Source organism: Dermacentor andersoni, chromosome 5, assembly GCF_023375885.2.
Source record: "Dermacentor andersoni chromosome 5, qqDerAnde1_hic_scaffold, whole genome shotgun sequence".
Classification (NCBI taxonomy): Eukaryota; Metazoa; Arthropoda; class Arachnida; order Ixodida; family Ixodidae; genus Dermacentor; species Dermacentor andersoni.
The window spans coordinates 195,318,899-195,346,389 of record NC_092818.1 but is presented as its reverse complement, the minus strand read 5'-3'; the positions used below and the strand labels follow the sequence as shown (position 1 = coordinate 195,346,389).

At 45.2% G+C, this 27,491-nt stretch overlaps 1 protein-coding gene across 1 annotated transcript in view; it reads right to left on the bottom strand.

The window, feature by feature from the left end:
* Positions 1–27,491, bottom strand: part of LOC140218596 (4-pyridoxate dehydrogenase-like) — a 50,320-nt gene that overhangs the window by 5,492 nt on the left and 17,337 nt on the right. Inside the window, exons 6-9 of the mRNA XM_072288403.1 lie at positions 15,801–15,968; positions 2,962–3,139; positions 1,051–1,140; positions 728–947 (exon numbers count right to left, since the gene is read on the bottom strand). Of these exons, the coding sequence (XP_072144504.1) occupies positions 728–947; positions 1,051–1,140; positions 2,962–3,139; positions 15,801–15,968 (656 nt within the window). The remainder of the gene's footprint in view (positions 1–727; positions 948–1,050; positions 1,141–2,961; positions 3,140–15,800; positions 15,969–27,491) is intronic.

The following is a 27,491-nucleotide window of genomic DNA, read 5'->3' as shown; positions in this document are numbered from 1 at the left end:
ATTAATGGAAATGAAAGTGGATGAAAAAACAACCTGCCGCAGGAGGGGAACGATCCCACTTCTTCGCATTACGCCCGTGATGCTCTCTACCAATTCAGCAGTTTTTTCATCCACTTTAATTTCGATTCATTTATCATTTCTTTAATTCATTTAGTAAGTACAAGTAATTGCCCCTATGTTGTCTTTGGTGTCAATGTTTGTTGGCTTCTTATGATACTACCAACATCATTTCAAGTGGAGGTAAACAGCTGCCGCTACGAAATACAGTAAAAATCAGGAAATACCTTTTATGAAGATGGTACGTGAATTATAGTAAGGTAAGGGCTATCTGTGACAAATACGCACCTGAGATTGTGGCAAGGAAAACACCAAAATGTTCACTTCTGCGTACGCAATATTGAGGATTCTTGTAATCCCTGCACCTTATCTCAGCTTGTATGTAGCGGCGGAAGCATGAAAAAAATTCACGCTTAAGTACCGTTTGTGCTAGAGGTTAACAAGTTTACATCTTGCGTTTTACATAGATTTGTAGAGGATGCTCGAGCTTTTTTCCCAAAAGTCATGACTATATAAAAAGGCTAAACTGAGTGAAAGTGAAAACTTCGTAGCTTTCACATAGCTGTGACAAGCACGTTCCCCGGCTTATTCAGCGATTCCATCGGTTTGCTCTTTAAAGTTTTTTTGAAGCTTTCACATACGCTGACCCAGTGCGGGCACGCACGTTCACCTGAGCCTTGCGTCCAGCACAGCCTCCGGGTGCGCGCCCATGGGCGCCGTGCAGCACGGGTGCCAGCCGCTCTGCGACGTCTGCCGCACGAAGCAGTGCAAGTACGAGTCGCTCCACACGGGCCCGGTGTCCTCGCATCCGGGAACGGCTGTCTGCCACAGGCTCACGTTGGCCTTCTTCATGGCTTCGGTACTCAGCGTCTGGACTGCGAGTCGGACTCCTAAACAGAAGACACACCCCGGTGTCTTGTGGGCGCACTTCCCTGTATTCCTCGGACAAAAACACGGCATATTGCATATTACCCAAATCCTAGGGGACATTACCTTCACGTAGCTTTACTGTCGCTGCAGGTGAAGCGGCCCGACAGCCCCATTTCTTCAGGTTATTTCTCCCGTGGTGTTTTGATGGGAATTTAAAACAGGTTCAGTTCTCAAAAGTAGGCCTGCACAATTCAACTCCAGCAAGGGCCAGAACGAGCTTTTCTGGAAACCACACGGGCTGCACTTTAGTGGGACACATCGTATATTTTGCTTGCGGAAAAGCAGTCTGTTTTGTTGTCATTGTATTCGCTGTTTTTCTTTGCCCGTCTCGTAATCTCGCGTCGGTCACTGCATACCGAAGGTGGTTCTTATTCAGAATGATCGAGATAAATGTCTGCACACAGACGTAGGTGCCACCACCAGTTTCAAGGCACTGTTAGCTTGGTTTCCATATTTCTTGTTATCAAGATTGCTATGTAAAAAACCGAAGTAGGGGCTGCTTTCACTGCGTGCCTTTTAGCTACGTCGAACGCTGCATGTTTACGGGCTCCACAGCTGCAATGTGTCGTCACAGTCTTCTGATGTTGACAAAGGGTGGCAAAACAGGCGGTCCCTCGGCTTCTCGCCCTTGGACGATTTGAAAAACTTGAAATATCGTCACAATGCACTCGATGTGTACAGAAGATTAAGTTTTGTGCTTTATTACGTGCGTGAACGCTTATCTTGGATTTGAAAAACATTTAATGCTCTAAATAGTTGAAGAAAGGCGCCATACCCAATCCAGTTTATAAGTTGAGATGGACAGTTTACGTCACAGTTTGCAGCGTGACAATGGACGACAGTTGACTATGTCAGCACCTTAATACTGATTTTGGTACTCAGGCTAAGAGCATGTCAAGAAATCAGCCCATCAAGCCTCGGTACAACATGACGAGCTCCTTAAATATTAAAAATTAAATTATGGGGCTTTACGTGCCAAAACCACTTTCTGATTATGAGGCACGCCGTAGTGAAGGACTCCGGAAATTTTGACCACCCTTTAACGTGCACCCAAGTCTAAGCACACGGTGTTTTCGCATTTCGCCTCCATCGAAATGCGGCCGCCGTGGCCGGGATTCGATTCTGCGACGTCGTGCTCAGCAGCCCAACACCATAGCCACTGAGCAACCACGGCGGGTTCCTTAAAGATTGATGATGAGTGACATCTTACTTCTATCTGTCTAGTTCAAAGCCTTGAACATCGTCGCTGGTACTAAGATTACTAAAGTCAAATGAATTACACATTCTTACTATGGTGCACTTTGGTTTAGGCAGAAGGGATGCGAGACTGTAGAAGAGTAATACACAAAACGTACAGAAAGGCGAAAGCAATTAGTAGATGCGAAATGATCGATTACAATAGAAAAAAAGGCACACGAACGTTCACGTGAACTATTACATATGTAACATCTGTAAGTACTGACCACTGTCTAAGAACAAAGAGTTACTCTTCTGATTTTGAATATCGAACCATTCTATTAAGGGTCATCATGCGCATTTAGGGACGAAATATAATAGTCTTTTTTTTCTGCACTGAGCTTTTTCTGCAATGAGGAAGCTAGTAACTAATTTTTGTAGTAAAAGAGAAATGACGCGGTGTATTTCCCTCGAAGTGTTTGGGGCAGCATTCAACAAGACCTGGGACCATTCGAGCGTAATAATCAACACATCTCTTTTTTTTTTTCTTGCTCTAGCTGTTATACCTTCGCACCGTAGTGATCAACGCAACGGTGCTATTTCTGCCATCATGCAAACAAAAGATGTCGCAGTCTTAAAAGAAGCGTGAGTTAGTACAATTTGAGCTCAAGAACTGAATCAAATTTAGGCGAGCGGAAAGCATATGCCCCCTTGAAAAAGACAACTCCACTTGTCGAAACGTTGGCTCCCGTTTAACATTGCTCTCGTTTTGCTCACTATTCGCACACTTATTCTTACCTTCCACTATAGTGTCTCGGTCAGCGTCTGTGGACAAAAACTTGGGATCTATAATGGGATACTCCTTTGGATCTGCATTGCGAAGCTTCAGGAACCCGGTTGACTCAGGTCGCAGCAGGACAGGAACAACCTGAAACACGTACTCACCCCTCTTCCTCTTGTATAGTCCGTCATACATCTGTTCACAAGGGCAAAAGGATCCGCAGTCACGTGATAATTTTCGCATTTTTCATATACCTAAGTAACAGCACTGCTTGTTCCCCTGTCATGTGAAGACATCTGTGCAGTTCTGTTCATTATTTTAAGTATTATTACTGAAATCTCGTTGGCGTTCTTGGCGGAGAACAAGATAAGTCACAGATGCGTTACCTGCCATCAGTTATCGCATACGACAAGCCATTCAAGTTGGCCGCAAGGGTGCTCAAAGCTAAAAGCTAAATATGTTGTTCTGAAACATCTGCTCGACCCGAACGGCTTGAACAGACTACGTACTCTTTAAGCGCAGAATTTACAACAACCACGAAGGGACACGAGAAAATTGTATGGACTGCCAACTAGCCCGAACCAACGCTTTACTTTGAATGGACTGTTTGGCTGGTGGTGCATTCTGTGGTATTAGCATAGCAAAGCGTTGCTGAGCCCAGCAAGTCACTATTGAGCGTCTTCTCATGCTGCAACCACCTCGCGCCTCGTTCCGCTTCACTCCTCTATAAGCCCGTACCTCTGTACCTCAATGCACTCAGTAACAACTGCGTCCTCTATATTCTGCCTCTTTCGATGAAACAGAGGACGAAAATGGCAGGAAAAAAAACGCCTTGGCTCTGTGTTTCAAGAATATTTAGCTTTTTGAGATAGAAGTCGTGTTATAAAAAGGGAAAATGCTGCCGTCATGATCGCGTGCGCACGACATGCCTGAAGGCGCACTAACTGCTGACAGTGAAAAATGACAAGTATAGTTTTGTTACTGATTCAAACAAATCTATGGCGGGAAATATCGAGCGCTGATCAATCGTTGAAAGCAAGAAAGTTTCGAAAAATGATGTTTCGGCCCCACTACGCCAGCTTGTTCACAATGAAGGGAATGAAGTGAAGGTTGGTTATATACGCTTCATGATGTGACGTAATCATCGGGTGTATACCGGGGTAGATTGCCTCAGTTGCGATTGAAAGCAGCGAATCTACTATGTATTGATCTCAGGCTTACCGTACATTATTTCTGCGCTTTCGAGAAGAGCACTATATTACCATCACGTCCTTCGCACGCCAATTGCGTTTACGGTCAGGCTGTCATTTTCCCTTTTTTGTGTGTTACGTCATGTTTATGCGTGAATATATGTTTGCGTTGCCGTAGTCACGGGGCCGCTACGTAAGCACGGGAAGAGAGGTGACATCACACGGCTTCACCCATTTGTATCAGAGCCTTATGGCTTTACGACTTCGAATGCCGCACTTTATTGCTGGCGTTGTGTGCGTGTGCGTGCATGTGCGTGCGTGCGTGTGTGTGAGAAAGAGAGAAAGAAGGTTTTATTGAATAGAAATAATATAAACAAGAGATAAGCAACATGTAGATTCAAGCTCAAGCAAGCCAGATGACTATTTGTCGCCGCCCCGCTTCAAGAGGAAAGTCAACAGAAATCGTGCCAGCAGCTGGTGGCGGTTTCTATTTGGACCCGGCCTCTTTCGGCTGACAGTATACGTGCAAGATGGCGAAGTCGGCAGCGACTTCAGGGGTTGCACGTGCCAAAACCACGATATGAATATGAGGCACGCCGTAGTGGAGAACTCCGGTTTAATTTCGACCAATTGGAGTTCTTTACCGAGCACCCAATGCACGGTACGCGACCGTTTTTGCATTTCGCCCCTATCGAAATGCGGCCGCCAAGCCCGGGATTTCATCCCCCGCCCTCGGTCTTAGCATCGCTATGCCCTAGTCCCAACGCCACCACGGCGGGTTGAAATAGTGGCATTACGACAAGCCGCATACCTGGTAATCACCTTACAATATATGGAACGCATGTATGGAATTTCTTTTGGTTGCCTTCATTGCAGTTTAGGTGTAGCAATTCTGCTTTGTCAGTAAGGTGCGTCTTATAGGCACTGTATAGCAAAGCGTTGATTATACTTAGTTTCTGTGAAAGGGGAATTCATGCTCGGGCTAGGGCATCATCCTCGCTCACCTTCTGTGACATGCCGATTTGACGGGACAAGTATTCCGCTTCAGCCGTTGTGGGGTTCAACGTCGTCAGGAGAAACTGAATGTCGGGGTAATTAGGATCCGTGCGGGATGTGCTCAGAAACGCCACGCACTCAACTCCGAAAGCTCGAGTGAGCGGACCTTGAGCACATGCGAGAGAAGACATACAAATGGAAAGTTAACCATGAATTGTACGAGCAGAATAGATTGTAACGGGTTGTCAATGTAAGCTCACAGCTTAGCCTTGACGACTACAACACTACTCATATAACAATGCAATCACAAGTTGACTGCGCTCGCAGTTGCAATAAGTTTCGATGCCTCTGGCTACACGCGACTTGTCGGCAAACAATGTGCCCACCTTCTTCTCCACGCACCCTTTTTAACTCAGATAAAGAAAAGTAGTACCATACACAAATATCCCTTACAACAAATGTATTCAATCATCCAGCCCTTGATGATATCAAATGGGGCGACGTATATATATCAGAGATAAATAATAGTGAGCGTTTGAAGCTTCATTGGAAATAAATATTCTTTTTCCGAGTGCATAGCCTAAGGCAATCGACAGGAATTATGTCAGTCTCAAGAATGGTGGTAGTTAATCAATTCCTGTGCGTGTTGTATGAGTCTTCTGCTATCCGTATTTTCAAACTCGTTACACGTCTGCGATGCAGCAGCAGGCGCTTTAATTATTTTTTATATTAGCAACAATTCTCGCGCATCCTTTCTTGCCGGTATCCTGGGTACTTAGTCAAATGAAAGAGTGGCTAGTCACATGTTCCGTCTCGTTTGATTTCTCTGGAACCCATTGTCGTGCAGCAAAAGAGACTTCTATAAATATATTTACCTATAACACTTTAACGCGTCAATAAATTAAGGTAAATAACAAAAGAAAAAGTAGCTCTGCAATTTGGTAATATAAAAGGGAGCGCTGCTGTTGAGCACGAAGACCGTGGGTTCGATTCCCGGTTGCTGCGGTCGCGTTTCGACGAAGACAGTTGGTGTTCGCTTCGATGTCGGTTAGGAAAAGAAGAAGGTGCTGTGGATGTCGCGAGGTCATCTTACAGTAGGCCAGGTAGTGACGTTGGTTGTAAGAAGTTAAATGTTTAATAAGATGTATTAAGCAAGCGATGGAATGGAAACAATTTACAAAGACATCTAAACTAAAGACTACGAGAGAAAGGTTCCGATAATGTTACAATTTTGGTCTCCTCCCATATTAACGGAACTTACACCGAATCCCCTCCAATGGTCCTGCATGTGCTTAAATTACCCACTGACATAACCCTCGCCCTATCGTGTGTCCAATCACACCGCGGTGTAAACAACGGGGCTCCAGGATGAGGCTGTCCTGAGTACCAATGTCGTGAGGTCTTCGCTATAGGTCATCGCTCCGCAGTGGGCCTGGCCTCTTGTCTCACCACCGCGCAAGACGCAGTCCCCGAAGGAAAGCACTTCTACGCTGGTTGGGCATCTTTGCTGAATGCCTCGGCAGGGGTGCGGTCAAGTGGCCACGAGCTGGCTTAAACAAAGGCACTGCTTCCGCGAATCGGTGGTGGAAGTCCTGCCTCAATTAGCCAGCTTAGGCGCGCTCCCCGTCAGCCATGGATCCCCACCCCCGTACGACATTAACTCTCCGCCATGTGCATTGTTTACGGGCCTCACATCTCCTTAGACAACCGCCACTGCTACATGAAGCCGCCCGCACTAACAATGCTGAAACTCCACTGAAAGCAAGTACAAAAACACCTCTGCAAGTAGATTTAAGTGAATGTTAAAGAACCCAGTTCGTTGAAATTAATACAGAGCCCTCCTCTATATGGTGTCCCTCATAACCCACTGCGCAATGTAGGGAAGTTAAACCTCCTAATTTAATTTAAAGTAGTGATTGCAGTTTAGCGCTGATAACTTTGTTAGTTGCCAATGACGATGAAGCACAACCTGTTCCCGTCATTACCTTAAAATGCATCTGAGCTCTATTCGAGCTAATGCACTTAGCAAATGGCAACAGTCTGGCCTCGAGTACTCACCTGTCCTTCGGAGGGCATACGAGGGAATCGTTGACAGCTTGTAATAGTCTATGATGATGTCCTCTCTAGCAGTAGCTGCTATTCCATTGACGGTAATATGATCTTTTAAGTTTCGTCCGACAGGGAGGTCGGCAACCACCGGTATCTGAAAAAAAAATATGTATATATATATATATATTGTAAGCAGCGCCAGTGGCTCTTTCAAGAGACAGTTGAATTCTTTTAGAGCGAAAGCTCTACTCCTCGAGGTACAACTCCCAAGATCAATGTCGGCGCGCGTTAGACCTGCAACCGCCGGCGCGCAAGTGTGAAGGTGTGACGTTACGTCACGCGACCCGCTGTGGCGAGGCGTCGCAGCTGCGCTCGCTCGAGCTTCGCCGCTGTGTGCCACGTGACTAGGCGAGGGTTCTACAGCTGCTTCGCCGGCGCTTGGTCGCTCAGTCTCGCCATGGATGAAGCACGTGCCGGTGCGAGCGCGTCAACTGTTTGCCGCAGGCGCCAGGCTGAGTCTGAGCACCCTGCCGATATAGCTCGCCAGGAAGAAGCACTGAAGAAGAAGCATGCTAAATTAGCGACAGAGACAGATGAAGAGAGAGAAGCTCTACTGGAGACGAAATGCATATACGACCGAGACAGGAAGGCTAGAAATTTTGCAGTAGCAGCAGCTGCCGTTAACGCAGCATCGACCTCGTCTTCTACGACAGCTTCGCTTTCTGGTGAGACCGAATCGGTGAACGTCGAGCCCAACCAGCGCTTTATCGACCATACAAACCGTTTACCACAGTGTTCGTCTGCGACAAACAAGTTTCATAAAGACTTCCCGGACAACCCGTTTGGCTACGTGTGTGAAGTGTGCGATAGACTATGGCACACCAAGGCTTTGACTACCGTGAGCAGCTCCATGATTTTTACGCCAGTGATGAAGCCTTTGATGTGCAATAAAACATTCAAAGAAGCAAACGTGTCTAATCATGCTGACCAGAGCTTTCACTCGTATAACTAGGTTCAAGCCACGTTGAACCCCAGCCACTTTTTTCTTGAATGATGATGTATGGCATTTAATGGCGCAAAGGCCAGCTATGGCCAAAGAGCGCCACGACATATAGTAAGGAACTGTGTAAGTAAAATGTATGAAATGATCAAATTGAGTTGCAAACATAGATGTGATGTAGCTGTAAGAAGGCCTAAAAACAGGTCGCTGTAAACTACGTAAAACATATAAGCATCAAAATAATGACAATGACTCATGGTAAAAAAGGGCATAAAAATTTCGGTATGAAGAAGTGACATAATAGGATGCATGCAAGCACTGCTACCTCCACAGGGCTCAGGAAATAAAGCAAGAGCAGAGAGTCTGTAAAAACTTGTGTCAGTGCAGCTAGAGCCTCAATAGTGAGACTGTGCTACACATGGGACCCGGCCAAATTATTTCTCAGATGTTAACTTCATCTTAAAGAGCTAGAAACTGTTTCCAGGTTAAAAAGTGCTTCGTTACTAAGAAAAAATGCTGGCTGAAGTAGAATACGCTGACTATACGCAGAATAAGAGTACTTTTTACGCTCAGATTTTATTTCCCTTCTCTGGACGAGGACATGGACAACGGTAAGCATGTCCCCACATCTTCGACATGAGGGAGGATCACTTCCAGTCTGTACGTAAGAGTTGGTGCCGAAGGTATGACCTATTCTTAGTCGACAAAAGAGCACTGCCTTGTATCGTGTTGTTTTCTCCGATATCCAGTGCCCTAATTTGGGTTTGATCATCATCATCATCATCAGCCTAGTTACGCCCACTGCAGGGCAAAGGCCTCTCCCATACTTCTCCAGCTACCCCGGTCATGTACTAATTGTGGCCATGTTGTCCCTGCAAACGTCTTAATGTCATCCGCCCACCTAACTTTCTGCCGCCCCCTACTACGCTTCCCTTCCCTTGGAATCCAGTCCGTAACCCTTAATGACCATCGGTTATCTTCCCTCCTCATTACATGTCCGGCCCATGCCCATTTCTTTTTCTTGATTTCAACTAAGATGTCATTTACCCGCGTTTGTTCCCTCACCCAATCTGCTCTTTTCTTATCCCTTAACGTTACACCTATCATTCTTCTTTCCATAGCTCGTTGCGTCGTCCTCAATTTCAGCAGAACCCTTTTCGTAAGCCTCCAGGTTTCTGCCCCGTACGTGAGTACTGGTAAGACACAGCTGTTATACACTTTCCTCTTGAGGGATAGCGGCAACCTGCTGTTCATGATTTGAGAATGCCTGCCAAACGCACCTCAGCCCATTCTTATTCTTCTGGTTATTTCAGTCTCATGATCCGGGTCCGTGGTCACTACCTGCCCTAAGTAGATGTATTCCCTTACCACTTCCAGTGCCTCGCTACCTATCGTAAATTGCTGTTCTCTTCCGAGACTGTTAAACATTACTTTAGTTTTCTGTAGATTAATTTTCAGACCCACCCTTCTGCTTTGCCTCTCCAGGTCAGTGAGCATGCATTGCAATTGGTCTCCTGAGTTACTAAGCAAGGCAATATCATCAGCGAAACGCAAGTTGCTAAGGTATTCTCCATCAACTTTTATCCCCAATTCTTCCCACTCCAAGTCTCTGAATACCTCCTGTAAACATGCTGTGAATAGCATTGGAGATATCGTATCTCCCTGTCTGACGCCTTTCTTTAATGGGATTTGTTGCTTTCTTTGTGGAGGATTACGGTGGCTGTGGAACCGCTATAGATATCTTCCAGTATCTTTACATATGGCTCATCTACACCCTGATTCCGTAGTGCCTTCATGACTGCTGAGGTTTCGACTGAATCAAATGCTTTTTCGTAATCAATGAAGGCTATATATAAGGGTTGGTTATATTCCGCACATTTCTCTATCACCTGATTGATAGTGTGAATATGGTCTATTGTTGAGTAGCCTTTACGGAATCCTGCCTGGTCCTTTGGTTGAAAGAAGTCTAAGGTATTCCTGATTCTATTTGCGATTACCTTAGTAAATACTTTGTAGGCAACGGACAGTAAGCTGATCGGTCTATAATTTTTCAAGTCTTTGGCGTCCCCTTTCTTATGGATTAGGATTATGTTAGCGTTCTTCCAAGATTCCGGTACGTTTGAGGTCATGAGGCATTGTGTATATAGGGCGGCCAATCTTTCTAGGACAGTGTTCCCACCATCCTTCAACAAATCTGCTGTTACCTGATCCTCCCCAGCTGCCTTCCCCCTTTGCATAGCTCCCAAGGCGTTCTTTACCTCTTCCGGTGTTACTTGTGGGATTTCAAGTTCCTCTAGACTATTCTCTCTCACCTTATCGTCGTGGGTGTTACTGGTACTGGTACTGTATAAATCTCTATAAAACTCTTCAGCCACTTGAACTATCTCATCCATATTAGTAACGATATTGCCGGCTTTGTCTCTTAACGCACACATCTGATTCGTGCCTATTCCTAGTTTCTTCTTTACTGCTTTTAGGCTTCCTCCGTTCCTGAGAGCCTGTTCAATTCTATCCATATTATAGTTCCTTATGTCCGCTGTCTTACGCTTGTTGATTAACTTAGAAAGTTCTGCCAGTTCTATTCTAGCTGTAGGGTTAGAGGCTTTCATACATTGGCGTTTCTTGATCAGATCTTTCGTCTCCTGCGATAGCTTACTGGTTTCCTGTTTAACGGCGTTACCACCGACTTCTATTGCGCACTCCTTAATGATGCCCATAAGATTGTCGTTCATTGCTTCAACACTATGGTCCTCTTCCTGGGTTAAAGCCGAATACCTGTTCTGGAGCTTGATCCGGAATTCCTCTAGTTTCCCTCTTACCGCTAACTCATTGATTGGTTTCTTATGTACCAGTTTCTTCCGTTCCCTCCTCAAGTCAAGGCTAATTCGAGTTCTTACCATCCTATGGTCACTGCAGCGCACCTTGCCGAGCACGTCTACATCTTGTATGATGCCAGGGTTCGCGCAGAGTATGAAGTCGATTTCATTTCTAGTCTCACCATTCGGGCTCCTCCACGTCCACTTTCGGCTAACCCGCTTGCGAAAAAAGGTATTCATTATCCGCATATTATTCTGTTCTGCAAACTCTACTAATAACTCTCCTCTGCTATTCCTAGAGCCTATGCCATATTCCCCCACTGGCTTGTCTCCGGCCTGCTTCTTGCCTACCCTGGCATTGAAATCGCCCATAAGTATACTGTATTTTGTTTTGACTTTACCCATCGCCGATTCCACGTCTTCATAGAAGCTTTCGACTTCCTGGTCATCATGACTAGATGTAGGAGCGTAGACCTGTACAACCTTCATTTTGTACCTCTTATTAAGTTTCACAACAAGACATGCCACCCTCTCGTTAATGCTATAGAATTCCTGTATGTTACCAGCTATGTTCTTATTAATCAGGAATCCGACTCCTAGTTCTCGTCTCTCAGCTAAGCCCCGGTAGCACAGGACGTGCCCGCTTTTTAGCACTGTATATGCTTCTTTTGGCCTCCTAACTTTACTGAGCCCTATTATATCCCATTTACTGCCCTCTAATTCCTCCAATAGCACTGCTAGACTCGCCTCACTAGATAACGTTCTAGCGTTAAACGTTGCCAGGTTCATATTCCAATGGCGGCCTGTCCGGAGCCAGGGATTCTTAGCACCCTCTGCAGCGTCGCAGGTCTGACCGCCGCCGTGGTCAGTTGCTTCGCAGCTGCTGGGGACTGAGGGCCGGGGTTTGATTGTTGGGTTCATCAAGTGCTGTTTATTCTTCAAGTGCTGCTTCAACTATAAATCCAGTCATTCTAAGGTAGTGAAGCGGGCTATAGCGAAGACTATCCTAAATGGTGCATTACAGAAGTCATATTTTCATATGTCGAAGGCTGCCTTTTCTGATTAGGTAAATCGTTTACTGGACGCTGGTTACCCCGAAGTGATTATTTCATCTGTGAGTGAAAGCATGGTTCGTGGCGTCAAGAGTGTAAACGAGCAAGGTGGTAAAACTAAATTAGGAGAAGAAAAGAAAAAAGCAGTGGTACCGTATGTACACAAGTTGGCGCATGGGATTAAGAACGTCAGTTCAAGGCACAGCATTGATGTTCATTTTTGTGTGAAACATAAGATGGGTCGCATATGCCCGTTATTCGATAATATGCTGAAAGAGAAGCAAGTAAGGGGAAAGTGCATTGTCAACCATGTAAACGGGGTACATCAGTTTTGCTAAGCAGGTTGTGTATGACATTCCATTATCTTGAGCAAAACGTGAACAAGGTGAATGCAGGAGCCTTGAAGAAGACAAGTCCACTTGTCGAAACGTTGGCTCCTGCATTCACCCTGTTCACGTTTTGCTCATTGTTTTGAATTTCCATCTCCCGCATTCCCCGTCTTTTCTCTGGATTCTATTATCTTGTGGTAGAGAGTACGAGGGACAAACGAAGTGCTGCGTGAATGTTCGACTTGGGGAGCATGAACTATCTCTTCAAGGGGTTGTGCTGCTTCATCTCCCGGAGCATTGCAAGTCGTGCGTTTGTCACTTCTATTAAAAAAAGCTGATGTCATTTATAAACACGTGAGCCAATTGACAAGAAAAATCGCTGAGGCTTACAATATAAAGATTATGGACAAGGCATGTATCAGCGAACCGTCTATCGCTATTCATGACAAGTAACTGCGTTACCTATGTCAAGTTTAATTGTGCGTAAGTTGGTCACACTTGCCTCGATGTATCTATGCGTCTCGTGCATGTCGTGGTTATGAACTGGCACCTATAAATATGTTAGACATATCTCCAATAAAAGTAGCATCTGAGAGTCAGCGCCGTGTCGTCGTTTTATACCTTCCTTTTTGTGCGTGTCTTGTGTTGCGCTGTACCGAACCTTACAATGAATCCTAACCAACTGGCCCAACCTGCCGTCTTGATCCAATAGTTCCTGTTAGACATTTGTAAACCAGGAAAGGTGAGATTATTCTCGCTGTCTTTTCTGGTTTATCAGGGTGAATTACTTGATAGCGGGGAAAGTTCTCAGTGTTTCGACCAAAAAATTTATATACTCCTTCGGTGCGCCCTCTTTTCTGAGGACGATCAGGGAGTGGGGGGAAAGAGCTTTCCATTAGTAAAATCGAGTTTTTGGCAGTGGTGCCAGGGGACGTGACAGGATTTATTTTTAAGCAAGACCTACCAACGCCAGCTGTACACAGTCGCTATAACCAAACCTGTTATAACCAAGGTTGGCTACCCACACAAGGTTAACCCTTGTGGCCTGGAAAAATTGGAAGGGGAAGCCAGAAGAAGACAGGAAAGATGGAAAGTGAGAGAAAGACGAAGGTTGGAGGGAAAGAGAGACAGGAAAAGGCAACTACCGATTTCCCCCGGGTGGGTCCGTCTGGGAGTGCCGTCTACGTGAAGCTGAGGCCAAAGGGGCGTGTTGCCTCCACCGAGGGGCCGTAAAGGTCCAAACACCCGGCTTCGGCTCAACCCCCAGGATCCCCTTTACCCCGTACATGGCTAAGCCACGCGCGGCTTCACGCAAGTGCGTCCAACCCTCGTGTGCTCTGGCACGTGATGTCGCAACACACCAAACGCCTGCTGGCGTAGACGCCGCTGCGGGGACTTTTTCTTGAAGCGCAACGTCGTCCTTCGTATTTGCGAGAGCACGGTTTGCTCATAACACTAGCTATGGAGACAATGTTTTCTGCAATACCGTGAAGGTGTAATATTCACAAATGCAGGCATACACGTCTAAGTTGGTTTGATTGACGGAAATGTCGCTATATTTTAGCGTGAACATAAACCCGCGCAAAGCTATACATGCACACTCAGGAAACAAAACATCAGCTTATTAACGAAGAAACTCCTCAGTGGTACTAGAATCGTGCCATTAGACCACCATCAACGGCATTACAATTAGGTAGTGCTCGTGTAAACTTTCTTGACTGCATACACTTTTACTGACGGTCAAGCGCATTCCCGTGTACTCTTTTTTTTTTTTCATTTTAGAGTGCGCGCATGCAAGGTGGCACAGTGTTCAAAATTCGTACCTCGGCGTAGGTTTACTGTCGTTTATTTGAACACTGCCATTGATTTCACCAAGGGTAATTTAAGAAGAATGCATTTCGTTTATTATTCTGGGCATCACTTTTTCCCCTGTGGGAAGCGCTACAAGGGGCCAAATTTGGCACAAGCCAACTGAAATATTTGTATATTCGAGGATGTTTTCACAATTGACTCAGTCTCACATGTTCGAAACGTTTCCAGATTATCTTCAAGTTTTCACAGATGCATCTGTACACAACGACGGTCAAGGCACCTCTGCAGCTTTTTTCTGCCCTTCAACTCAAGTACGACGTATCTTTCAAATGCTTCATCCAACTTCGTCAACAACTGCGGAGCTAGCAGCGATTACTGTTGCACTGAAATACGTGCAAGAGGAGTTAACTACATCGAAGGTTGTCATCTTTACGGACTCCCGTGCTGCCCTTAGCAGGTTACAACGCAGTGAGCTTGATTGTCCACTTGTGCGCAACATTACTAACTCTGCGAGCAAAATTACATCACGTGGGGTATCTCTCGTTGCTCAATGGATACCTTCACACGTAGGAATCGCCGGAAATGAAGAGGCTGCTCGGCTCGCTTCAAGTTGCGCTCATAACAACTGTGACTGCCCAGAAATTTTGCGCGAGCTTGATGACGCCCGTCTGTTGATTCGTCGCCACCTACTCAAGCAGCATTCAGATCAGCGCGTCGCAAATGGAACGTTCCCGCCCCGTGTTCGCGGTCGAGGCTTGCCTCGTCGCGCTAGAGCACAACTGCTCAAGCTGAGGGTTGGTTGCGTGAACGTGCACGAACGTTTATACAGACAAGGGCGTGTGACAAGTCCATTGTGTACATTTTGTGGTTGCTACGAGACACTTCAGCACCTTATATTTGAGTGTCCCGCTTTCAGTGCGCAGCGCATGTCGCTAGTGAGAAACTATCATCTCCTTGGCCTGCGGTGTGCGACACTCGAGGAATGTTTATACCCCAGTGGTTGTGCGTCCAAACGGGATCAGGCCCATCGCGCCCTACTAACGTTTACAGAGTTAACTAACTTAGATTCACGTTTGTAGCGTGAACATTCAACATTCTGTAGCAGCGTGACCTTCAGTGACCGGCCCTACTGTGCGTGATCTGTACTATGTTCTAACGCTTCTTCCTTCGAAGATGGGAGGTGGCGGGTTCAAACACCTTGTAGTGTATATTGTGAACCGACTATCGGTGAAATCGTGATAGCGTGCAGCTGTATTTGGCGTCTCATCGTGGAGCGTACAATTAGCCGCATAGCGAACTAGCCATGGATGTGATTGATAGTTGTGGAGGCTGTTTGACGCGGCGTCACTTTAATTACGGCTGCAGAGTCGAAACTCGCCAGAACAACGTGCGTAGTGTACTGTGTTCTACTTTAGTCTTTAGATTTGTCCTGTTGCTCTTCCTTTCCTCTTTCCTCCCCTCCTTCCTATCTTCCATTTCTGAGTTGCTGTCACCTCCCTTCAGAAGAGTAGGCAGGCGTTGTGCCCCTTCCGGTGGCAGTTGCCAGCCTGCTCGTCGCTTTCCCTTTCATGTTAACTGTGTATATGTGTTCAAATAAAATATGTTTTCACACCTGCAAAGCTTCCAGGTCCAGTCTTGGTCCAATGCCAGAAAGCATGAGGAGCTGAGCAGAGCCGATAGCTCCTGCAGAAAGAATGACTTCACGTTTTGCCCTAACCGTGCGGCTTCCGATGTACCGATTATATTCGACACCAATGGCTGTACTTCCCTCGAACAGCACCTGAGCAGAAAGAAGCGGCAAAGGCTTGGAATATTATCGATACAGTTGCTTTTTTTTCGGTTGAAAAGCCTTTTTTTAACTTGGAGTTTAACCAAGGCTTCTTAACATTGCAGCATATTACACTTGACGGAATAAACTTGTCGCTGAGCTCATGCATTTTATTTTTGAAAACGATCCATTTCTCATCAACCGTGCGATCATCAAACTGGCTTGGGTAAGGATCAAGAAAATCATATAGCTCAATATTAATAGCGTCAAAACTTGCCCTATCATAGTGGTAAATTATTTTTTTTCAACTGATTTTAACACACGAGATAATATGCTGAACGAAAGACCCAGATGATCGCTTAAGCCAAGTAAGCATGACATATTGATAACGATGTCAGGATGAGAGCATAAAATTAAATCAAGGATGTTAGCAGCGCTGTCTGAGATCATGGTGTTAGGGAAGACAAAGAGTAGAGATCAAGAAAGTCATTACTTTGTGAAGAAAACGAATAACAGTGCGGAGGATTAGTAGTCCAGCATATGTTGGGGAAGTTGAAATATCCTAATAATATAATGGCGTTTGAAGGATGCCGCAAAATAAGGGTGTTAAGCACATCGTGAAGCTCAGCGCTGAAAGTGGTTGGGTAGGATGGAGTGTGGTAGCAAACAATTTTCGTAATTTTACGGCAACCAATATCAACGCAAGCGCACACAACTTTCAGGTTACAGTGAAAGTGGACTTGACGACATTGCAGGGACATTGAGATAGCGAGTATAGCACGCCTCCGCCTTTGCGAGCAGTGCGAGCGCAACGGAAGATACAAAATCGAGACAAGTAAAAAAATTCGCTATCTTGCACATGAGGTTGTAGCCACGTTTCCGTTAATGCAATAATACCAGCATCACAGTTATCGATGAGTGAGTCAAGTTCCTCACGTTTGCGAAACACACTTCTAGCGTTAGCTACAAGCAGGGAGGCTTGTGGTGTTAAAGATACGCCATTGCCCCTTGCGCATTGCTATGTAGTAGGGTGATCATGCAGATTGTCAGGTACGCTTGCGTGATCTAGAACACCACTTTTAACTCGCTTAACGCTGTCACTTGTTGGACCATACATGAAATATTGCTTATCAATGAAAAGCTTGTTAATACGTAGTTTAAATGAGGGGGAATTAGGCTGGTTTTTACCGAATTTAAGAATCTTTTTTCTAGCGAGCCTTGTCGCAGGCGAGAAGTCCTTAGATACTAAAATGTTAATACCTTTAAGCTGGCCACGCGACGAAAGTACACTCTCCTTAATTTTAAAGTTTGATAGTATCATTATAACCGGACGACACTTCATAATTGAAAAATTCTAGATTCGATACGCCCGTTCAAATGAGTTCGGTGGCAAGGCATGTCCCACCGCTGACGACAGGGCATCCAGAGTTTCCTGTTCAGTTTTCAGCCATGACTCACGCGAATCGTGTATGCCGTAAAAAAAGAAACAAGTTATTGCGCCTTGATCTGTCTTCTTAAGTCATCTAAGCGCGAGACTATGCTGCCCTGCTGCTTTTCCAACCATTCCGCGCTTTCTTGAATTATGGCGAAATCATTGCAAAGAGTGTCTAGTGCTTCAGATTTAATTTCAAGTGATTCAAGACGGCGGAAAATATCAGTTCGCTTGCGTTCAATTGCGTTTTGGATAGTTTTCGCATCCTTCGTATTTGATTTCAACTCGGACTGACCTTTAGTAAGCTCGACTGTCGTCTTCTTTATGTCTTTAAGCATTAATAAGACAGAACTCATCTAATCAAACTGGGATTCGGGAACACTACTCGAGGCAGAGTCACCTTGAGCCGACTTCTGCACCCTTGGAGTCCCCGGATTTTCCTTGACATCACCGCATTGCAACAACAGCCCCACGTCGAGACAATCACACACAGTACCATATAAGACAAGGGGGCATGGAAGCACAAAAAATAAGCGATTATCACTCCGTTTAGCATACAGAGTCAAATTGTTACGCACCTGTGAAGCGAAGAAAAGTTGAGTAAATGTTAGACGTTTAATGGCGCATGGGCCAGGTATGGCAGAAGAGCGCCATGCCAGTGTTAATGAGTTCGCAGTGGACTGATGGGTTCTGTGAAGTTAATGTGACATGGCTGTAAAGGGGCTTAAAAGAGTTGACGTAAATTGCATAACATCTACGTGTAATAAAATTATGGCAATGAATAATGGCATGTACTATGAACATTAAAATGCATTGCGAAAGAATGATGCAATATACAAAATATGTGAGATGCTAAAATTGGCTATAGCACTACTGCCTCACCAGAGCCACTGAAACCCAAGGGCCTAGAGGCATGTGCTATACAAAGAAAACTATCGTAGCGGCATCCTCTGAAAAGAGGATGCGTTACGAATTTCATGGGCTTGTAACATGTAGCACAACATCATTCAAGAAAGTGAGGACTGCTTTGGTCTTGAAAAACTGTTCTTCACCAAGAAACATAGCCGGATGTAGAGGGACGCAATAGCGGTATGCAAAAGGAAAATGTTTCCTCCTGTCTCTTTCGGCTTCCCGACACCCCAGGAAGACTTGGAGGGTGGTTAGCCTGTCACCACATCTGCCACAGGTCGTTACCAGTCAAGAGAAAGCGAAGAAAAGTTTCCCATGAGGCATAGTGCAACAAGTGCTGCTCACACGCTTACTGAAGGAGTAGCTAACCAGCAAGCTGCTATTGTAGGAGCTGGGAAAGGGCGGTAAATCAGCTGGTGCCGTCGTCCTAGAAGGGATGAGGTGTCCGTCTAGCGCTACATCTAGGAAGGACGGAAGATTATGGAGACCACACGTGCGGGTGACGGGCTCTTGACGACCTTGGACAGCATCAACGTAGACACCTACGGTAGGGCAGATGTGGATGGGCGCAGAAGGTGAAGCAAGGGCCAGCATCAGCAAAATTTGTGGAGCGAAGAAAAGTTGCGCATGAGACATAGTGCAACGAATGCTGCTCACATGCCCACTCTGATAAATATAAATGAATGGAAATGAAAGTGGATGAAAGAACAACTTGCCGCAAGTGGGGAACTATCCCACGTATTCGCATTACGCGTGCGATGCTCTACCAATTGAGCTACCGCATCGCCGTTTTCCCATCTACTTTCTTGGGTATTTATGTTTCCTACTAGAACCCTGGGAGTGTTAGCCAGCACTACCACACTCAAACCTTGGCGGTGGTTGTAGAACATCCTTTCTGCCGCAGGTGCTCTTTTTGGGTGAAGGCAACTGGTCAATAAACCCACACATGCTACCTGAAGGCATCCACACATGCTACCTGAAGGCATCAATGTTACCGGATTCGAGACCCTCGTGATGTAATAAACGTCTCGTTTATTACGGCAATATTGATGCCTTCAGAAGTTCAGGTAGCATGTGAGGGTGTAGTGACCAGTTGCTTTCACCCAAAAAGTTTCTCATCCGCCGCGAAGGTTTCTGAGTGGTGGTGCTGACTAACACTCCCAGGGTTAGTTCTACTAGTAAAACATAAATACCCAAGAAAGTGGATGGGAGAACGGTGCCGTGGTAGCTCAATTGGTAGAGCATCGCATGCGTAATGCAAAGACATGGGACCGTTACGCACCTGCGGCAAGTCGTTTTTTCAACCACTTTCATTTATATTAATTTATTATTTCTTTATTCCAATTAGTAGGTACAATTAAGTTCCCCTATGTTGTTCTCGGTGTCATTGTTCGTTGGCTTCTTATGATATGATTAATAAAAAAATCGGGCCCCTCAGTTCATCTTTTTCTTCTCGTTCATTACATAACGAGGGTCTCGAATCCTCCAACATTGATGCCTTCAGGTAGCATGTGTAGGTTTATTGACCAGTTGCCTTCAGCCAAAAAGATCGCATGCTCGTGACGCCTGCGGCAGAAAGGATGTTCCACATCCGCCGCCAAGGTTTGAGAGTGGTGGCGCTGGCTAACAGTTCCAGGGTTCTAGTAGGAAACATAAATACCCAAGAAAGCGGATGGGAAAACGGCGCCGCGGTAGCTTAATTGGTAGAGCATCGCACGCGTAATGCGAAAAGGTGGGATCGTTCCTCACCTGCAACAAGTTATTTTTTTCATCCACTTTAATTTCCATTTATTTATCATTCAATTCATTTAGTAAGTACAAGTAGTTTCCCCTATGTTGTCCTTGGTGTCAATATTTGTTGGCTTTCATGGTATGATTAATAAAAATTGGGCCCCTCGGTTAACCGCCTTTCTTCTCGTATATATATATATATATATATATATATATATATATATATATATATATATATAATTTTAGCTGCCATTGCGAAGTGCGTCTCTGCTAGCGAGCGTGTCTGAGTTGATGATTAAAGTACCTGACAATTGATGATGCTCTAGGTAAAACCAGCCCCAGGTGGACCAATGAGTTTTTTTTTTCGAGACAAGGAATCACGGCAATGATTGTACGCTAATATGAACAACAGTGCTAGAGAAAGGATGTTACCTATGCACTCAGCCTTAATCGGGGAGAATTGGAAGTAAATACCAATTTAATCTTCATTATTGATTCGGCGATCTCCTTCAACGTGCCAGCAGAAGAAATTAGGTAGAAACATGTAAGCCTAATCGCATAGTATTTGCTGCCGAGATCGTATTCGATTCCAGACTTCACTATTTGAAATATTGAATAGTCGTTTCCTTTCGGATGTAACGCATAACAGCACTTTGAAGTCTCGAAGCCGAGGGAAAGATGCAAGTAGGGACTGTTCGGAATGATTCTGCTGATGGAGAGTCATGGCTGTTGCGCATGGGGGCTGATAACTTCTCCCTAACAATTTCCTAGCTGTCATTGAATATGCAAACACCCAGTTTTGGGGCAGCCTTGAAATCTGCTAACTCGATTCACGAAAAGAAACTTATTTTTGGGGCAGTCACGATATTTACATCTCATTAAAACTGAATGGTACATTTTGCTGAATTGCCGCGCAGATGTACAAAAGGACAGAAGAAATGGTATGACAGACGAGCGCTCGTCAATCGCCTCGTTTCTTCTGCCCTTGTCTATACCTGCGCTGTAATTCAGCAATAGCCCCATTACTGAGTGGTACATGTGTACGTATCACACTTATCTCCTTCAGCGAACACAGCAGATCTACATATATCTCTACGGGCGTGTAAGACATGCCCTTCCTTTAATTGCTTCATTACTGTCGTTATGATAGTGCACCTGATAACTGAAAGCCGTCCTTTATAAATTACAAGCTGCTCATTTGAGCGGACGTACAACTGGGAAAGATATTTCATGCAGGTTTGAAATATAAGATAAACATAACCAGTTTTTCTAGGAAATGAGATTCGAAAATAATTTCATTTTGTTTGCCCCTAGAAAAAAGCCGAATGATTCAGCTACCTATTGTTCTTTCTTTAAATTAAACAAATTCTGGGGTTTTACGCTACAAAACCACGATATGATTATGAGGCCCCCGGTTTAATTTTCATCACCGGGAGTTCTTTAAGGAGCACCTAAATATAGGTACGCGAGTGTTTTTCCTTTCTTTATTTTTTTCATTTCCCACCATCCAATTCCGCCGCCAGTATTGAACCCGCGAGCTCGAGTTTAGCAGCGCACTGGTGAAACCCATACAACCACTAATTAAACTACCGCGCCAGCTTTTTCTTCTTTTATTTTTTCTAAGCATGGACTGAAAATAATAATTTGAACACGGCTTACGGGCCAAAGATTAGTATATAGGATAGGTAAGTAAAGCTCAGTGCCCTTCCACTCTGTGAAGAAGGATGACCAGTGAGGCTGTGTATGTGGGCCTCTTGATGGCGAACTGCACCTCGGCCGTAGGTTGGCCTGACATTGCACTATATTCAGGACCGATCCACGTATGGGGAGTGCTTAACGCCCGCTTCCCCTCCGCCACGGGTCGACCTGGTATTTCACTATCTTCGGGATCGGCCCACGTATGGGAAGTGCATAGCGCCTGCTTCAGCTCCGCCGCGGGTCGGCCAGGCATTGCACTATCTTTGGGATCGGCTCACGTACGGGGAGTAGCATAGCAGAGTGTGGGTGTAGGCCAGTTGGTGATTCATGATTTTGGGAAGTTGCCGCAAGAAAAACACAATACTTGAAGGAAGTGACAACACGAACAACTGATGATTTAATGAAACAAACGCCAAGCTTTTATAGATCAGACACATGTGTGCACCAGAAGAGCAACCTAAAAACAAATAAAAAACACAGAGCGACCTTAAACAGGGGTGCGATACAAATACTAAGAAAACGCTGACAGACTACTGAGGCACCGAACAAGTGTGTATCACATGGAAAGAAACAAACGTTCTTTCTGAGAAACCGCTACTGACGGCGAGGTAACGCAAACCTCCTGTGAAACGAAGCATAAAAATTCGCATGTGCCTTACACGACACGTGTCATATATAACATTCCACTAGAGTGAGGCTGGTACTACATTGGAGAAACCGGTAGGTGCATTAACATTCGCTTGCGTGAGCACGAACGTTCCCTGGGGGCTGTTTGAAGGTCGAACTTGGCTATTCATTGCCGTAGTTGCTTAGGCTGCTCTCCTTTGTTTTCAAAGACTGAGATTATCAGCAGAAAAAATGGCCAGCTGGTAAGAGAGATTGTAGAGGCAGTAGCCATGTGACGTTTTAACGATGGTGATTGCGATGTAACTGTTCAGTATGAGCCGATAGAGCGTCTTCATTGATGCTAAAAGCAGCGCAAAGCATTGACGTTGCAGTCATTGACATTGACATTCATTGACACTGCAACACCGATGTCTTCCACATATTTCTATGGCTGAATGCTGAGTGCAGCCACCACTAACGTACATGGGCATAATATGTATTGACGTTTGTTTACGCTGTCTATGTTAAGAGTGTTATATTTCTGGGGGCGATTTGTTCCGTTAACCAGACACAAAAGGTTAATAAACTCACCTTCGTCACGTGGCAGTGAAGGCCCACATCGAGGTTTTCTCGTGCACGCACCTTGCGCCCGATAAATGAACGGCTGGAGCTCCAACGCTCTCCATTTCTGATATTGTTTTGAACACGAGAGAAGTCTGCGAAAACAGAACGAAACGGTGACGTCCATTGAGTAAAAAAAGGACTACAATACACAGTAACATGTGTGAACACGCAAACTTGCAGGCAAAATTAGTTTTTACATGTAAGGGACGCGCCGGGGGTGCGAAATTCAATTCCAGCACATGATGCTTTTGCTATGAACATACCAATGAAGGTTTATTTTTACTGTCTAAAATTTGAGTTAAACCTACACATCTCTTTAACTTATGTACCTTTTGTATTTAAGGTACTTTTTTTACTATAGTGCCAAACAATTAATGGCAATATAGCCAGACTCGTAGGTGATTAATGGCGACAAAGAATGTAACATGGCTGTAGAGGTGCCTAAAATAAGTCTATAAATTGCTTCAGCAAAAGATATACTAAAGTAACCGCAATGATTAGTGATGTGTGCTATAATCATAAAATATTTGCCATGAAGTATGATTAAGCGAGGCCTATGGGATACAGCAGCACTAGTGCCTCAACAGAGCCCTTGGATGCTAAAGGCCTGGAGGCATGTAGATGCTCTAAATATGTTCTTGCATTGCAGCTGCAAGCTCCAAGGGAAGGTAGTGCTATAAATAACTTGGCCAAATAATGTTTAAGGTGTCAATTTCATTTTAAAAAATTAAGACGGTGTTAAAATTGAAAAGCGGTTGATTGCGGAGAAAACATGCTGGGTAAAAGGGTATGTACATGCTCACGATACAGGGAATGGAAGTACTTTTTCCTCTCTGCTTCTATTTCAGGGCACTGAAGAAGAACGAGAATAAGTGTAAGGCTGCCGCCGCGTCGGAGGATCACTTTGAATCAGTAAGTGAGAGTGGGTGCCGTAGGTATGGTCTATCCTTAATCTACAAAGAAACACTTCCTTGTGTCTTTCTGTCCATTGGGTTATCCAGTTCCATAATTTTGGCTTTATGATGTGCAGCTTATTTGATACTTCATTTGATATTTGATACTGATGTTCCGGTTTTGCCAACGCTTCTTCAACTGATACCGTTTGAAGGGTTTGAGGCCTGGGGCTGCTATGGGTACATTTATATCTGTATCACTGAAGGCTACTGATGTAGCATTTTCTTCAGCAGCTGCATTGCCTTTTGTGCCTCTGTTGCCTGGTACTTAGCAAATAACAATGACTTGGTTGCACACGTACGCTGCGCGTAGCAATGAGTACAGTTCGTTAAAAGTAAGGTTCTTGTGGTTTTGTAAGCTCACCATGGTTCCAATAACGCTCAATGAGTCTGTGAACGCAATAGACTTAGTGATATTGGCCTGCTTTATGTGTTTGACGGCCGTAAGCATCGCGTATGCTTCCGCAGTGAATGAACTGGTGTGTGGATATTAAAGCACCCGATGTTGAAACGACGCTCCCACAGTTGCATAAGCCACACGAGAGGGAGACTTGGAAGCATCTGTGCAAAATTCTTTGCATTATGAAACACCCTTGCCCTTCTCTTCTCGTCCGTGTTCAATTGTGCGCTGGAACGATGTTTCATAATGCCAATCACAAGCAACTAGCCCAGCTGTGCACACTTAGCGAAAATTTGCAGCAGTACTTCACTTGACGTTCAAGGAAGTGAGAACGTATGTGCGTTTCAGGTGCATGTTCTGATAATTCTACAATAGAGATGTCACACTCGATAGTCTGCCATTCCCAAGGTGGTGGAAAGTGAGTAGGGGCCATTAGGACGCTTTCTGTAAGTGGGACACCCATTGCCTTTGCAATTGCTTCCAAACGCAGGGACAAAGGAATCCTCAAAGCTGGGCGGTTGCGATAAAGCCTGGCAGTGAATGCGTCACAAATATTTGAGTGACATGGATGTTCAACATTTGATTCTCCCTTCAGGACGTACAAGAAACCTAAATATGTCTTTTGGAGATGTAGGGACTATTCATTGGACTTTACATGCAGGCTTTCTACATGACTATATAGTCCTGAAGGCACCTGAAGCCAGGTGGGTGCCCACATGATGAACAAGATCCAGAATCATTAATGCACCAGGCGCAGCAGAGTGCTAAACTATTGTGCCGTAATAAAGCTGTGATCGCATCAGATTCTTATACAAACTCAGGATGCATCACCTGTCACTTCCCCAGGATGTGTGTGACAGAAGCTTCAGTAGATTCATCGTTTTGAGACATTTCTCTTTTACACATTTCAGTGAGGGAGGAAATTTAGTTTGTAACCTAAGATAATACGTAAAAAGTTATGCTGAGTGCTTACAGGTAGACGTTCTCCATTCGGAGAAATATTCCTATCTTGTTTAAGAAGAGCATGCAAGTACTTTTCTGTGGGTTTATACAATATCAATTCTCATCAGCCCCTTACACCGTTCGTTTAGGCCAAGCTGTACCTGTCGCTCGCACGTTGAAAGAATAAATGATTTAAATCCAATCTGCACATCGTCCACATATACAGAATAAAACATTGTGCACAGTATAACGGTATGCAAAGGATTCCTTTCTAGAACGAAGAAAGTACAGCTCAGCACTCCATTTTGGGGGACACTTCTCTCCAGAGTGAATCTTCGGTATAAGACGTTGCCAACTCTCACACGAAATATTCTATTAGATAGATAATTTTCAATAATCCTCAAGACGTTTCCGCGGTTACCCATTCTAGATAAATCTCGGAGAATTCCAAAGCGCCATGTAGCATTGTAGGCCTTCTCCATGTCAAGAAATACTGATAGGAAAAATTGCTTGTGTATGAAGGCATCATGGATGTTTGTCTCCATACGGACAAGGTGGTTTATAGTAGATCTACCTTTCCTGAACCCACACTGGAAGAGACCTAGTATTTTGTTATTATCAAGATAATGGATCAAGCGCCAGTTTACCATTTTCTCAAATAGTTTGCACAAACAGCTTGTCAGCGCTATGGGTCTGTAGCTGAGGGCTAAAGGGTCCTTGCTCTCTTTGAGAATTGGAATTACGATGACTTGTTTCCATAGGGGCGGAGTAATGTTTCGTTCGTTCTCTGTCCTCGCTTCACCGCTGGAACTTGAAGCTTCTCGGACGATGATCGGCAGTTGTTGATCAAACGCAGGCAGGAAACGATGCAGATCAGATGTACAAGAAATATTTATAGTTGAACTTTTCTATATACATGGCAGGTAAAACAAATACATTACAAACATGAACAATTGAGAAACAAAGTCTCACTCATCGACTGTCTCAATGACTGTTAGAGCCCAGACTCGTTTTAACGTACATAGTACGGAGGCTCACTGATCTATCAGCAATCCTGATTTCAGCCCAGTCTGAGGGACAGCATGTCGTCCCGATTTTTATAGCCCAAATATACAAAGAAAAAAAAGGCGGTAGGGCCGTTGGCCCGTCCCACAGGTTCAGTTACCAATCAGAGTCAATCGTTTGTTAAGCCACAACCCAGAGGGATGGGCTTACTCTTAAACATAAACATATTGGAAAACAAAGCTCTTTTCCTTTTTCCCCAAAACTCCGTTGCCCTCTCGTTTCTACGTAGTTAGTGACGGGCTCAGCAAAACACGCCAGGCCCGAACAAGTTATCGCTAGACCGCCTCAAATCCCAACGGCGTCTAGGCCGCAAATGTCTCGGAAGCAGGGGCATCGACACCAAGTTTGGCCGTGTGGGAGACGGATGGCCCTCCTTGTCCTTCAAACTTATTGTCTACAAGACAAAGTTCTCCGAGTGCGTGTTTACAAGACGCCGCCGTCCGAATGCACTCTTCACGTGTACACCGCACCCCTACCGCGTGCACTGTAAGCTGACCTTCGACACCCCACAGGCAGTCGCACCCAACAACACGGCTGGCGATTGCGTTCCGGACGCGTAGAAGAATAGATTCCTTCTCCGTATATGCGGCAGGGGGTCAAGTTTGCTAAGCCCTTCTTAACCTCGCCGGCGCCTCCAATTAGTCAGGCACTCGGGCGGCAGACCCACGATACCGCGTACAGCGGTCCCTTTCCAGGCAGGACTGTGCAGACTCGTGCGACCGTCGGCAGACTGCCAACCCCTTGCGCACAATACCGACTTCCCGGAATCGGCACTCGCCCGCCTGGCCTCTGCCGCGACGCGTCACCGAAAACCGCGCGGTCCGTGACCCCACATAATACAGAAACGGTTGCCCCGCTGACATGGGGGGGGGGGGGGAGTGAACCCCCTCTCTATACACACCGCACGTGGCCCGATTCGTGACACTTAAGCACACGAACAATCAGAGCGACCTTACACGTCCCTCCTAAAGAGTATACTGGGCTCACAATGTTCCCAGCTATACTACAAGAGCCAAAGGGCGCTGTATCCTAGAATTTAGGCTCTGAAAGTTCCGTCAAAGAAAATTGACATATTCTGCCCAACACGGGTGCTGCGGAGTCCGTAAGGAACAGGAAAATGAACTGAAAGGACCGAGAAAAAAAACAATTTTCTCGCAGCGATAAAAGAAAAGGGC